The sequence below is a fragment of the Musa acuminata genome, chromosome BXJ1-5, assembly GCF_036884655.1.
Source record: "Musa acuminata AAA Group cultivar baxijiao chromosome BXJ1-5, Cavendish_Baxijiao_AAA, whole genome shotgun sequence".
In the NCBI taxonomy this organism is placed as follows: domain Eukaryota; kingdom Viridiplantae; phylum Streptophyta; class Magnoliopsida; order Zingiberales; family Musaceae; genus Musa; species Musa acuminata.
In genome coordinates this window covers 4,826,079-4,839,748 of record NC_088331.1, presented here as the reverse complement: position 1 = coordinate 4,839,748, position 13,670 = coordinate 4,826,079, and the positions used below count along the sequence as shown (strand labels likewise).

Sequence of the window (13,670 nt, the reverse complement as noted above, 5' to 3'; positions counted from 1 at the left end):
GTGTCGCTTTGGCACGTTTGCGCCCTTCCCAGCTGCTCTTCGTCTACTAAAACCCCCCTCCCTCTTCTGTCTCTCCCACCCATCTCTCTCTTCCTCTCCGAGTCTTCGTTCTGGTGATCTCAAGTGCTGTAGTTTCATGCTGGCTCTTGTCTGCTTCTTTCTGCAGTTGATTTCGATACTTGAAGCCACTTTCTTTATCACTGGAGATTAGAATTTTCTCCGACAATTTTACCATTGATGGAAGATGGCATATCTATATATCTCTTCTGCTCTTCTCCTGAAAGCTTTGGGATCATGTGTCGAAGCCGCCAATGTCAGTATGCAGTTGCTCTCTTCTTCGTGTGAAATGTTACGTGCTACTTAACGAGATTGGCGATCAGCTAAGTTTTCTTGTTTGTGGTAAATGGTTATTCCATTGTTGATGGAGCGTCTCCTCTGTTCTTAGCTTCTTCTGTGCCGCCGCTTAGAAACACCGGTGTCTGGACACTGTAATACCACGGAGATGAGCGCAGGGAGTTCATAAAAAGCTGGCTTTTTTGGATGCATAGCCTCAGAGTGGGGCAAAGTGCCAGAGCAAACAAAAAAGATAGCTTTTTTGGCGTCAATGGCGGATCCTCCGAACTCTTCTGAGCCGGAAAGTAGCGCCAATTCCATGTCTTCCCTCTCCTCGACGTCCTCCTCTTCCTCCCCTTCTATTTCGGAAGCTCTTAAAGACCGAATAAAGCAGACTGCGGCAGCATCGAGGAAGGGGGCCGGTGGTGCCGGCGGCGCCGCCATCGAGAAGCGGCCGCGGGACCGGAGCAAGCACCCGGTCTACCGCGGCGTCCGGATGCGGAACTGGGGAAAGTGGGTGTCGGAGATCCGGGAGCCGCGCAAGAAGTCGCGCATCTGGCTGGGGACGTTCCCGACGCCGGAGATGGCGGCGCGTGCCCACGACGTGGCGGCGCTCAGCATCAAGGGCGCCGCCGCGGTGCTCAACTTCCCGGAGCTCGCCAGTGCCCTCCCCCGCCCCGCCACCCTCTCTCCCCGCGACGTGCAAGCGGCCGCCGCCAAGGCCGCCGCGATGGACCCCGGCGCTCGGTCCGAGAACCCGGCGTCGACCCCGGCCGACTCCGACGAGCTCGGGGAGATCGTCGAGCTGCCGCGGCTGGACGACGGTTGCTGCTTCCTCGACTCGGCCGATTCCGGGGGCGAGTTCCTGTACGAAGACCCGGTCGACGCGTGGGCGTTCCCGCTGTCGTGGGTGGAGAACGCAGATCCTCTGTGGGCCGCGTCGGACACTGTTGTTCCCACCACCATCTTCGAGGCTCTTCCATGGGACTAAGCATCAAGCTTAATGAAGTCTTCGTCTTCTTCTTCGTCCTCTAATGCTTACTGATCTCTCTGCTTTCTCGTGCCCATTAATTTTCATCAGGGCTTGATGGCTCTTCTTCTGTATCATGGCTGTCTTTCCTCTCTCTCTCTCTCTCTCTCTCTCTCCACATATATTCTTCTTTTATTGTCCGCCATTAATGTTAGCAAATTCCAGCCAATGTTGTCTGGAATTCTGGGAGAAGTGTTGGAGAAGAAGGGGATGAAGCATTCCATTTGCGTGAATATAGTAACTCTGTGCTGTTTGTGTTTGTGACCATGGCATGGAATTCTCCTGTTCTTTCTTCCTTCTGAACTCCTTCAGCTCAGCCTCAGCTTTGCTCGTTGCTGCCAGGAAAAGAAAAAGAGTGATGGAGATTAAACATCAGAATGAGTCAACTGGCACATCCTGCACAAGGTGTTGCATCCTTTTGGACCACCTCTCTCCTACTGCTGCTGCTGCTGCTTCCCTTATTCTCTGCTGTCAAGTGTCAACAGACCAAAGAATCCAACATTCCACTAGGAATGATTGAATCAATCTGCAAAAGCATAATCAATTACTTGGCGAATTATATGTTCAAAAGATCTCAGTAACAGTAGATACTGAATGGTTTCACTCTCATTTACTGCTAAGAACCCATTGAAATGGCATCTACAGATCTGTTTCATCTGCATAAAGGAGAAGACTCAACGCTTCACTGGGTCACTCCATGTGCTGTGATACACTAATTGTTGCTCCCTTCGTACTTGATATCACAATCAGTGAGCGTAAGCAGATGGGAACCCCGTTTGTCCTTCAGGTACCACAAGTACTGTCAATGGAAGTACATATATAGCACCAAATCTTTGGCGGATTACTTCAAAGGAAATCAAGATCTTATGATGTATCGTAACTTTTAGCTCCTTCCCTCCCCCATTTTATCCCTTTTTATCCAAAAAACAAGCTTACAATAACCTTTTAATTTCAGGAATGCTTTTCCACAAACACCTTGTCGAGCGTTCGATCAAACACCCACCACCTTCGAACAGTCAACTTATCGTCCCAGAAGCGATCCCAAAACTATGAATAAACCGCTATTAGGTGACCTTCTTCTTCCTGCCTAAACACGTTAAGGACATGGAAAGCCACCTTTTGGGAGCTCGGGAATAAACCAAACAGTAGGCCATCATAACAGCGACGGCTCGCTGTCCGACATGGAAAACTTTGCCATGGTTATGGGGAGTAAAATGACATGAGCAGGGGTAGGAGACGGCCTGGTGTCTGCAACGTAACAGCACATCCTCCTGACGCCGTGGCACATCCTCGTCCAAGAAGAAGAAGAAGAAGAAGAAGAAGAAGGTGTAAGGAATGCTGTTTGCTGCTTGGACTTGGAATCCTTTGTGCAGATGAAGCACGCGTAATCCGACTTGTCCTCTTGTCAGCAGCATCTTCTTCTTCATTCCTCTCTTGGCAGTGATGTTGAGATCTATCCCAGCCACTATCAATGTGATCATACATACATACATACATACATACATACATACATATAAATATATATATATGGTCCAATCAGAGATCAATACAAACAGATATGAAAAATTAGCTCATGATTTTTCAGCTCCTTTTTCATGAAATTATTATTCAGTTAATGGGATTGGGGGCAAGAAATAGAGGGGTCCAATTGACCAAGGCCACATCCATAGATTTGAAATGTAGATTTAGATATCTATCTATCTTGGGTATGGTTGATTTAGATAGTTCTCTACCTATCTATCTTGGGTATGGCTGATTGGGTATCTCTCTCTTGTACTGTGGTGGAACCACTACAAATCATTGTTCAAGTGCCAAAATAAAATTGATTGGTGGAAGATTTTTTTTTTGATACACATCTATTGCATAGGACATGATTACAACAATTTTTTATGTGCATTTAATCTTAATAGAATTGGCACCAAAACTATGTAATGATAATTATCGCATGAGTTAGGTAGAGAACATGTATGTTTATTATATATACACCAATAGGAGAGAAAATACATATATAATGGTTTCATGCATGCCCTTCAACTACTCTAAATTAATATGGTTAATTCGAGGTCAATAACCATATTGAACCGATCATTCTATACCCACAAAAATCATGGAATCTGCACATATAAATAATGGAATATTATAAGATTGATCATAGAGAAGTTTGGGCATAAAACTAATTTTGTATAGTATAGTGTACTTTGGAACCCAACTAATTAACTTATTAATTACACATATATAATTGTCCTGTCAAATCCACACTTAATTCTTTTCATTAATTTGTTATTGAAAGCATCAAATGGTCACTTCGACTAAATTCCTCTTGTCCACTTTGATGCCTTCTAAGATCTAATATTATAATCATATGCCATCAATATTAGAGAGAACATTCATGTGTTTCTTTTGAAGCATCAGTCCATGTACGTATTCGTATAGTAAGATGTATAAGAACACAAGATTATCTTGATAATTTATTATGCCTTCTAATTTTGGAATTAACATGTGATTAGACTACTTCATTCTTATGATATCTCATTCTAATGCTAGCCTAATGCTATTAGCACTTAATTAATTGTGGAGGTATTAGAGCAGAATTATACACATGGTGGTTGAGATATTTCAAGATGTGAAGAAGGACCTACATACAACTACATCATTACTAGTAGAAATAAATATAAGGAGACATGTAGCATCCACATAAAAGTTGAGGGTGGAGGGTACAAATTATAAGTGCAATGTTTTCCCTTGACTTTACCATCAGAATGATAAAGAGTTGGACATGATAATGTGGTGGTTGGGAGCATGATTTATGATGAGGGGGTACTGTCTTGTTCCTACATTTTTTAGTATATGTAAAGATGATTTTTATTGAAGGAAAGACATTGCACACATGTACACACATATTGATAGGGCTATATGTCTGACTATAGGGAAAAATAATAATCAGAATCAAATGTCAACATGCTACATTGACATATAGTTCCTTGGAGACCACTAATTTTGACTAATATGTTCCCTTTTGGGCATATATGCTTTCTTTGAGATGGTACATCCATATTTTGATAAAAGACTTGCTAAGGAAGTCAAAAAAATTGAGTTAATAATGGTTAATTTAGCAGTTTTATTCTGATTGATTCAACCATGTTAATATGAATTTATACAACTGTTTTAAGAAATGAATTGTAAACAATTGTTTTGGTACTACTTTTTGAAATTTGTAGTAAGATAGATGTTAAATACAATGTGTTTTTGTACATCAAATGGTGAGATATTATATTGGTGACTTAATCAAACAATAACAAGCTGGCCATAGTGTCCCCATTTTATTTGAAATTGGATCTGTTGATTTTTTAATCGTATATTTTATTTAGCAAAATATCACTGATGAAACCATAAGACGCGACATGAATAATTCATATGATGGGAATAATCAATCATATAACTCATCATTATTCATTAAAATAAAATGATGTCCCGTTGAACAGACAACGAATCGATATTCATGATTGGAATTCCGACTTAATAGTATTGCGATGCCGATTTGGTCAACAAGCAGAAGAATGAGCTTTAATCTACAAAAACAATCAGTAAAAAAAGTAGTAATGATTGAGTCTAATTACAGTGATAGATTATACCATTCCTAAGGGATATATGTAACTATGTGTGTGTTTGTGTTTGTACACTATATATCACATTCAAAAGCCATCCTTCAATCTCTCACAGACATGCCTATTGTCCATTTCTAGTACCTTAGCTCTCATGTCACAAGCTATCAACATGCCAAGACAAATTGGCATCTGTTAGGACCATAATGCAGGAATCCAATGATGAGATGCTGCCACAAAATAGAAAATAAATAATACTTGATCAAATAAATGTGGAGCTCACTCAGTTAAGAGAGAAGAAAAAACAAAGTGTACTCCTCGAGTGCTTTCTTAGTCATTATTTTCATTTCTTTGAGTACGTCTACGATACATTGTTATGGTGGTACATTTTTACTCGTATATCAGTAAAAGAAGTTGCTTATAAATGCTCCATATTTTTGTTTCACCTTCTGACTTCATGATTGCTTCCATATCACTTGCAAGGCAGATGGGACAAACATATACCGTTGTCACACAGCTCGACAACACGTCCATTAATTCGTAGGCATGACTTGTAGTTGGGAATCTGCTAGTGATCATTGTATGCATCATCTGCGGAGGAGAGCTCTCCATCCCATGATGTAGGGAATCCCTACAACCTCAGTTCATGACAGGCTCTCATTTGTCTGCTTTCTTCAGGAAACCACGCTTTCCTTCGTCCCTGTGCAGCTTCCAGAGTCGCTCGGCTTCAAGTTACTGCTTCGGAACGGCTTTATCCGAAGAAAAGCTTTGCTGATCATTACATGTTAACGTACTACAGCAATTCATCTTTCGTTCATCGGTTGGACATGATGATGATGATGCGGCGATTGTCTGGCAAGAGTCGAGTGACAGATCTAGAAGAGAGAGGTGACAGCCAACTCTACTCCCACAGGCTAAACAATGGCAGGCTCCACAAGCAGAAAAGAAGGGGGAAGGAAACATAGAGGCATCTGTTCGAGTGTGATTGCCATCCACAGCTGCATGCATCAGCAGGATCCATCTTCCACCCAGCATCCACCTCACCAGAGCTACCAAAGTGGCTGGTGATGCTTATACTTCATTTTTGTGGAGCCTTCATGCTCCCTTCTCCACGCAGAGAGACAGAAACCCTACAAAGATCTCCAAGATTTTGCCTGGGTGATTGGACAAAGTAGGATAATGACACTTCACCTTATAGAAATTCGCGATCGGAAAATGCAGAAAAAATGACACTTTATCTTCTAAAATACTAGCTGATTGGCACCACATATAGATCAGGTTTTGTGGACCGGGAAAAGAATAGGCTGGTGATCAGAGAAGATTAGCTTGTGATCATGGTGTTATGACTCACATTAGCAATACAAAAGCATGGATTGTGGGTGTCACACCACCTCACTCCACTGTCGAGTGACGAGTTGATGCCGTCCCAATAGTTCTGCCATCACCAGAGCGTCGCCGTCTGATGGAAAGCCGCCGGGGGACATCGGGTGTAGCTTCGAAAGCGACTGTCGGCACAAGCGCTGCGTGACGCGTGTATCGCCATGTGGGGCATTGACTGGGCCACCAGTCAATATTGCGTTGCCCCATCGGGCAAAAGTCAACCTTTTCAAGATTTGCGGCTGTAGGAAGATTTTGTCCGACCAACGCTGCCTCTGCATGAATGGAAACAGACGTCTCGCGTCCTCGCACGCCGTCGCAGTTCCGAGAAGACGATCCGTCGATTCAGACTGTGAGCTGGGCGACCTGATTAGAACAGGCCTTGCATTGGGGCCGCACTTTTCTGCACACAGTGGAGGACAGGGAGGGGGGGGGGGGGGATTTGACCTCTTCCATCAGACTGCACGATGGTCGTGACCTCTTCTTCCATCAAGCCTCGTGGCTCTTGATCTGAAACGCAGAGATCATTTTGACTATTATATTTTGTAGTGGGTTGCAGTGATGATACAGAAGAACGGGGAGCATAGCTAGAACAGGAAAGTCTTTCTTCTTTGGTTGCTTAGGCATTGTCTTCTTCGCAAGAAAGATTCTTAATCATTGGCTTGAGAGGTTTGCCGATCAAGCAACGCGGGTAGCTACGCTCCCCACTTCCCCAAATGACAACCCATCAAGTAGTATAATGATTCGTGATCATCTGCAGCGTCACATGATATCACGTAGGACACCACATCGTTGTCAGCCCGATCTCATGATAGTGAAACCAAAACCATCATATCACCTTCGCAGCACTGATACCTCTTATTCATCATCAAGTTCATCCCTCTCTCTATATTTATATGTAAAGTTCTTCTACCTAGTTCTTGACATTTGTACGCATATTGTGTCAGTTCCCTCTCTCTCTCTCTCTATGCAAACTTCTGCTGAGAATAGCATGGAATTCTTCGCCACATACTGCTGCATATTCCTTTGTTATAGGCATGCAGAAATACATATAATTATACATTATGAACTATTCGCGATATCATATTTTAAGGTTGCTCAAGATCACACAAGTCCATGGATCAATGGTTGTTCAAAAAGGAATCAAAGCCAAATCAATATGGCATCAATTCCTTGGCCATCTTGGGTTTTAATAAGAAAAAAATGATGATGATGATTTGATGGGTAACTATATGTGCAATGCAAGTAGGCGACAAGAGTGGCCCCAGTCACCAATTAAAGTTCTAAGTTCATACTAATTTGTATCGAGTGAAAGAATTGAATACCTACCTTATCTTGATGTGGTTTTTTTATTAGAAAAGGTACAAGAATTTTCATATCTGGTACTTCAAATTATTATACTTCCATGTACCAAACACAAGAACAACATAAAAAAAACACAGAAGAACATCTTAAGTATATCAAATTCAATAATGATTAACTTGGTACACTTTGGTTTGATGGGTCATCGATCAAGCCTCGTAAACAAAATTTGATGGCAAAGGCCTATTGATCAAGTTAAGTATTTGTGCTTGAGAAGTTGATGTGGGATCTTGGGCTGATGGGTTGTGATGGCAACAACTTTTATCTAATTATTGTCATGTTAATCATATTTGGGAGAAAATTTTCCCACATTGGGATACATGAGCAAATAGAATATTAAAAGGAAAAAAAAAAGAGAGAGAAACAATAGGACAATAGATAACTTTGCAACTCTTGGATAGACCAGGAGAGTATAATAAACAGGTACTACTACCTAAAGCTATATGGATGTTGTGGAGTTACTTCAATGTATAAAGTAGCAAAAGCTCATAAAAATCACTGGAGTGTAGCTCTTCTGGATGAAGAAGTAACAAATGTGAAGTAAGAAAGTAAATTACAGCAAATGTATCGTGCACTACAAGTTGGAGGCAAGCTATAGAATGTCTATGACTAATCCTTATTGTATCAGAACTTGCGTGAACCGTTCATAAAAGATAAATGACCATGATCCCATCAGAGGGACAAAGATGGATGCAAACTTCACCTAATGCTGCAAGATCTTTTATCAAGGCACCGAAAGACTCAGCTCTGTAGGAAAATAAGAGAATATATCAGCCCTTTCTTGCTAAAGGAATGAAAGCAAGAAAAAATGAATTGACTCCATTGGAGGGACACAGACGGAAGCAAACTTCACCTAATGCTGCAAGATCTTTTATCGAGGCACCGAAAGACCCAGCTCTGTAGAAAAATAAGAGAATATATCAGCTCTTTCTTGCTAAAGGAATGAATGCAAGAAAAAATGAATTATGAAAGACAAGTGGCCGCATCTGAATAGTCAGCTGAAGAAAAGAATCAGCACAGTTACAAAGAAGGCCCACGAAAAACATGTTATGCTATGTTAATAGACAAAAGTTATGCCCACACCCACGACACCCCTGGGTCCAGTGAGGGTGCAGAGGCAGTGGCGGAGGTAGCGGCAGTGCAGAGCGGGAAGCAGCAGTGGGTCCAATTGAGGCAGGAGTAAAACAGTCTTTTCACATGACTACACTCAAAAGAAAATTCTCAAACTCAAGGGCTTTTTCTAGGAATTCACCATTAATTTGTTATTTTTTGTTTTTATTAAACTGTTAACATATTATTAAACAATTTTAGTTTTTATTTTTTAAAATCTGTGTTCTTTTTACTGCATCTGGTTAAATTGCTATAATAATTTGAATAAACTGTATAATATATATATATATATATATATATAGATACCATGTCCATGTCTTAATTTAAAAAAAAATGACGTAATGATGTATCGCCATATCTGTGTCCCGTGTGCCTGTGCTTCATAGCTTTTAGGTTCTTAAGCAATTTAACATGCAGACTTATTAAACATAGCAGCATCTACATGGTAGCATGTCCAACTCTAAGATCAGGAAGGCAATTTATCTCGGTCAAAAATGGCCATATATCCACTTCTCTCTCTCCCTCCTTACTGCACTGGAACTTGATAGATCACCAATATATTCCTATTACTAGAGCAATCATAAGTATTGTCCTGACTTTCAACCATGAAACCACCTAGTCAACTATAATTCGAAACTAAAGGAGAGAAAAAATGATGTATCCCATATGAAAAAGAGATGGCAAAGTTTCTTGAAGAGCAAAAAGGAATAATATGTGTATGTTCAGCATATGCAATATAAAAGGAAGGAATTGGCAGCAACTCAACCCAAGTTAAATATTATATCCAATGTTATCTTGAATTTGCCAATTCAGGGATAAATTGTCTGAAGCCAAAACCTAATTGATAAACTCTGTCTGAGGCCTAGAGACCGAAAGCAAATATCACTTAGAAGTCAGCAAACCTATTTGATAAATATCAATCAGCGGATTACAACTCATAGCTATAAATGGTTATCAAACACAATGAGTACAAAGTTGAGAATGTCAATGAAGGAAGCACCATATAAGGAGAAGCAAGCATCAGGAACATAATGTTGCATTATTTTTATTCGATCTTTTCCCTGTAGCTAGTCAAACAATGCCGAGGAAAAGAGACTCGCAGAGAGATCTAAAATTGAATTATAAGATCTTTCTGATTGCCTAATTGTGACCTGTTTCTATCTTCAAAATTTTTTAATTTAATTCCAATAAATTAGTAAATGGTAAAAAAATTTCAAAGTTGACGCATTTGCTTGATCTTTTTTGAAGCTTAAATAGATTCCCATGCTGCCTCGAATCCAACTTGTAATTCAATTTCAACGACTTAATATCTCTACCATCAAAAACATCAACAATGTCTAATGACAATTATGCAGTCAATACACGTATCAAAAGGGAATTAAAACAAAGAACCAAGAAACCAGTGGCTGCTTACTCAACCAAGCGAAAAAGAACACATCTTGGGAGATCAGACACCGGGGTCGGAGCCGCAGAGCGTACCCTGGGACAAGGACCTCGACGAGGAGCTCCCGCAGGCATCGATCCCAAGCCTCGAGATCAACCGAGCTGAAGAAACCGCGCTGTGGAGCGGCAGGAGGGTCCGAAGCGACCCCAATTCCCGATAAACACTGCCACTGCAAGAAAGAGAGATCAAAACCAATCAAAATCCGTCTCCGCAAATACCGGCAGAAGTAGGGTATGAGAGAGAGAGAGAGAGAGAGAGAGATTTGCCTTCGTGACGGAGGACAAGGAAGAGAGGAAGCATTCGGGGCGACAAAAGTACGCGCGGGTCTCTTGGCCGCGTGCTTGAGGAAGGAAAGAGCGGGTCTCGAGATCGAGCAACAGCGAGACGCCATGGCTGCTGAGCGTCGCGAGGCGGCTTAGTTTGCGGGAGCAAAACCCTACTTGTTGCTGAGACGGCAATTCCGAGACGGCCCAATAGACGAAAGGCCGGCTCAATTGATCGATCAGTCCAATTGCGAAAAGACCGGCTCACTAAATGGTGGACCGATTGAAACTGCAATCTCCAACTGGATTAAGTCAGCTCGAGGTTGGCACGAAGGATTGAAATATTGATCGAGAAAATAAACTAAATTAAAGGAAAATAAAATAAGGTCACTATGGAGGATTATGCTTGAATGTTTACAAGTATGGATAAGCTAAACAAAGCACACGGCTTGCTTCCTTTCCCTGAGGGGTGGCACCACCACCACTATCTCCTCTCCCACCACCACCACCATCTCTTCCATGCATCCGTTTTAAATGTCAAACTAATTAGAATACTTAGACGATCCGAATCCAGGGATTAAAATAAGAGGTTCATCCAAGTGGGCGGATGAGACGAGTGCAAGCTTTTTCTGCTTTCTCGCCGCTGATGGGCCCTTCCTGCTCTTCTATATACATTCTTTATCATGCTGCTTGCTCTTGTATGCTTTTGATGCTGGTTATGACGATGAGGGAAGGATTCTATATGGCGCTGTGGGCTCAGTCAATGTTGCTGCTGCACTGACACCATCTCATTTGTCCCCTTCATTCCTTGATTTCCGTCGTCTGCTTTCCCTTGAATCCCTCCTCCTCCTCCTCATCCAATACTCAGCTTTTGGATGGAAAAGAATGGTCGTGATGCCTCAGTCCTGAGCCAACTCTTTCTTCTCCAGCATTAGGAGGTATAAATTTCTTGTAAGTATCTGGAGTTTGTAGATCTTTGTCATCTTGAAACAAGTGTGACCTCAATCTGCTTTGTCGAGATCACCATTTAAGATGAACGACAAAGCTGACAGGTAGATTAATAAGCTTATATACCTTCAGCTGATGCAGAATCACACATGATCTGCTTGCTTTCGTGTAGCTTTTCTTCTCATATCTTACCTGCATCCATAGCGTGAGGCTGTAAACATCAGCGTTTTCTTATGCTCCGTTCGCACAAATCATGCACGCACAAGTGCATGCTGAGAGAAACGTGAAAGGGCGACAGACATTAATGGCAGACGCCGAGATGATTAATGGAAGATGACGTAAGAGAGCTACAGAAAAGGAGAGCCCTGCTGCGAGCTCCTGCACCCGAATGGCGCACACGCCATGGTTTAAACCAAGCAGAGGTCACGCGTGTCCCCGCCAACTGGCAACATGTTAACACGAGCATGAGGCCTCTTCTTTGGCTCCCTGTTGTGATCTCATTGCCTCTCCATTCATTCTCTCAGTCGCGGGTAAGGCAAGGAAGAATGCTAATCTCCGGTTAAGAGCAATTGTGTTCGACTACTGCTACAAAAAGCTTTCATGAGGTCTCAGCTGTTGTGTACCAACTCAAAGCCCTGTCCGCCATTGCTATCCAAGCAAGCAGAGCCACCCATGTTGGCGATCATGGAGATGGGAGGCCTCCCTGCGCTCCCAGACCTCCCCTGAGCCAACTTTATGCCACACTGATATGACTAAAGGCCAAGTTTCCCAATCCCAGTCCCCATCAGAGACATACCCAAGGCATTACATTGGTTTCAGGCCTTCTCACCTGCCAATCTGAGCCCCCATGACAAGACTCCAATCACCATCATCCCCCAGTCCCATCACATTTCCCTGTCCACGCCACTCCTAGCCACAGCCACGGCCCTGGGTTTTCTCCCTCCACCTTTTCAGCATCCTTATCATCTTAATGATCCTGATCATAAAGCGCTCGGTCCATGTTTCAGATTCCAACTGGTCGGCACACCTTGTGTCATTTGCCTGTGAGTTGATCAGCATGTATTCGTAGGAAAGTTTTCTTGATGTGTCATTCTATGCTGCAAACGCTAATCCACTCTGCAACTGTGTTACACATGAGACCCCTAAACCATACTTCCGGGGATGGGTAGCAGATGACGAGTCGACGCAGGCCATCACATCTAAACTGACAACAACGTCTTCTCCATTAAATCATGCATGTTTGTGGCTTTTAAGTCTGCAAGCGCTGCTCTGTATTCACATGTATGATGATGACCATACACTTTTCTTGGTGATACGGGCTACGTTATCTCATACGTTACGGCTACGCCATACGATCGTACGTAGTCTTTTTCGACATGTATACGTGGAGTGCAGGGAGGAGGAAATCGAGGCGCATGCAAAAACCCTCATAATTCTGTCCTCTGTCACCCTCACAACCCTCCAAGCCATTGCTTTCTGCTTTCCTTCTTTCCATTTACATACCACTGATGCCAAAATATTTACAATTAGTCCTCAGTATATTTGCATTTTGATTTGTATAAAATAATATCCTAAATGTTAAATTCTATCAACAGAGTGGGACTCAACAATTGTCCTTGCCACAGGCAGGGGATCATGTCCAACAGCTCCTTTCATGACTTCCATGTTTCTTTCAGATGGAGGAAGATCCATGAAAATTCTTGACTCACCACTTTCTTATCTGAACTACAAAACATGCGGCTTCGATAAACTTGAAAGATTTAATCGCATAATTTTACATGCTAATCTTTGTTCGTAATGGTAATCTGAAGGTACATCTCGATGGAATTCTCATGCAATCTCAGCTCAACAAATGTAACGATGAACAGCCAGTGACTGCTACTCCTTTGTCTGTTCTCATGATTCATGTCAGAAACATTCCAATACAAATACACATGCATGAGTCATTCTTCATATTCTCTTACTCGTTTAATTACCCTCCGATTGAAGGAAAATAAAAGATGATGTGACTCGGAACTATTTCTTTCAGTTCTTTGGGCTTTTCATTGATTAATACACAGTGATGCACATCTCTGAACAGATTAGAACACTGAGTATTGAGATTTTGACATGCGTGCCCCTGCATATGCTGCACTAATCACAAAAATGACAGGATGTAACAAATCATAAGTTCTCACATAGATCTAGCTTGTTCATGATGT

General features: G+C 42.1%; 1 protein-coding gene and 1 long non-coding RNA gene across 4 annotated transcripts; one reads left to right on the top strand and one right to left on the bottom strand.

Moving 5' to 3' along the window:
• The first annotated feature begins 54 nt into the window (after nucleotides 1-54).
• LOC135673206 (ethylene-responsive transcription factor TINY-like) lies at nucleotides 55-1,630 on the top strand. Its single transcript, XM_065182005.1, has one exon. The coding sequence runs from the start codon at nucleotides 605-607 to the stop codon at nucleotides 1,322-1,324; it is 720 nt and encodes a 239-aa protein (XP_065038077.1). The 5' UTR covers nucleotides 55-604; the 3' UTR covers nucleotides 1,325-1,630.
• Nucleotides 1,631-8,223: 6,593 nt separating this feature from the next.
• LOC135673203 (uncharacterized) lies at nucleotides 8,224-10,537 on the bottom strand. 3 transcript variants are annotated; one of them, XR_010513261.1, is made up of 4 exons: nucleotides 10,525-10,537; nucleotides 10,294-10,421; nucleotides 8,558-8,601; nucleotides 8,224-8,451 (listed from the first exon to the last, which is right to left on the bottom strand). It is a non-coding gene; the product is annotated as an uncharacterized LOC135673203 (long non-coding RNA). The 3 variants fall into 3 exon arrangements; XR_010513262.1 differs by lacking the exon at nucleotides 10,525-10,537 and having other exon boundaries at nucleotides 8,543-8,601; nucleotides 10,294-10,430; XR_010513260.1 differs by lacking the exon at nucleotides 10,525-10,537 and having other exon boundaries at nucleotides 10,294-10,430.
• Nucleotides 10,538-13,670: the final 3,133 nt, after the last annotated feature.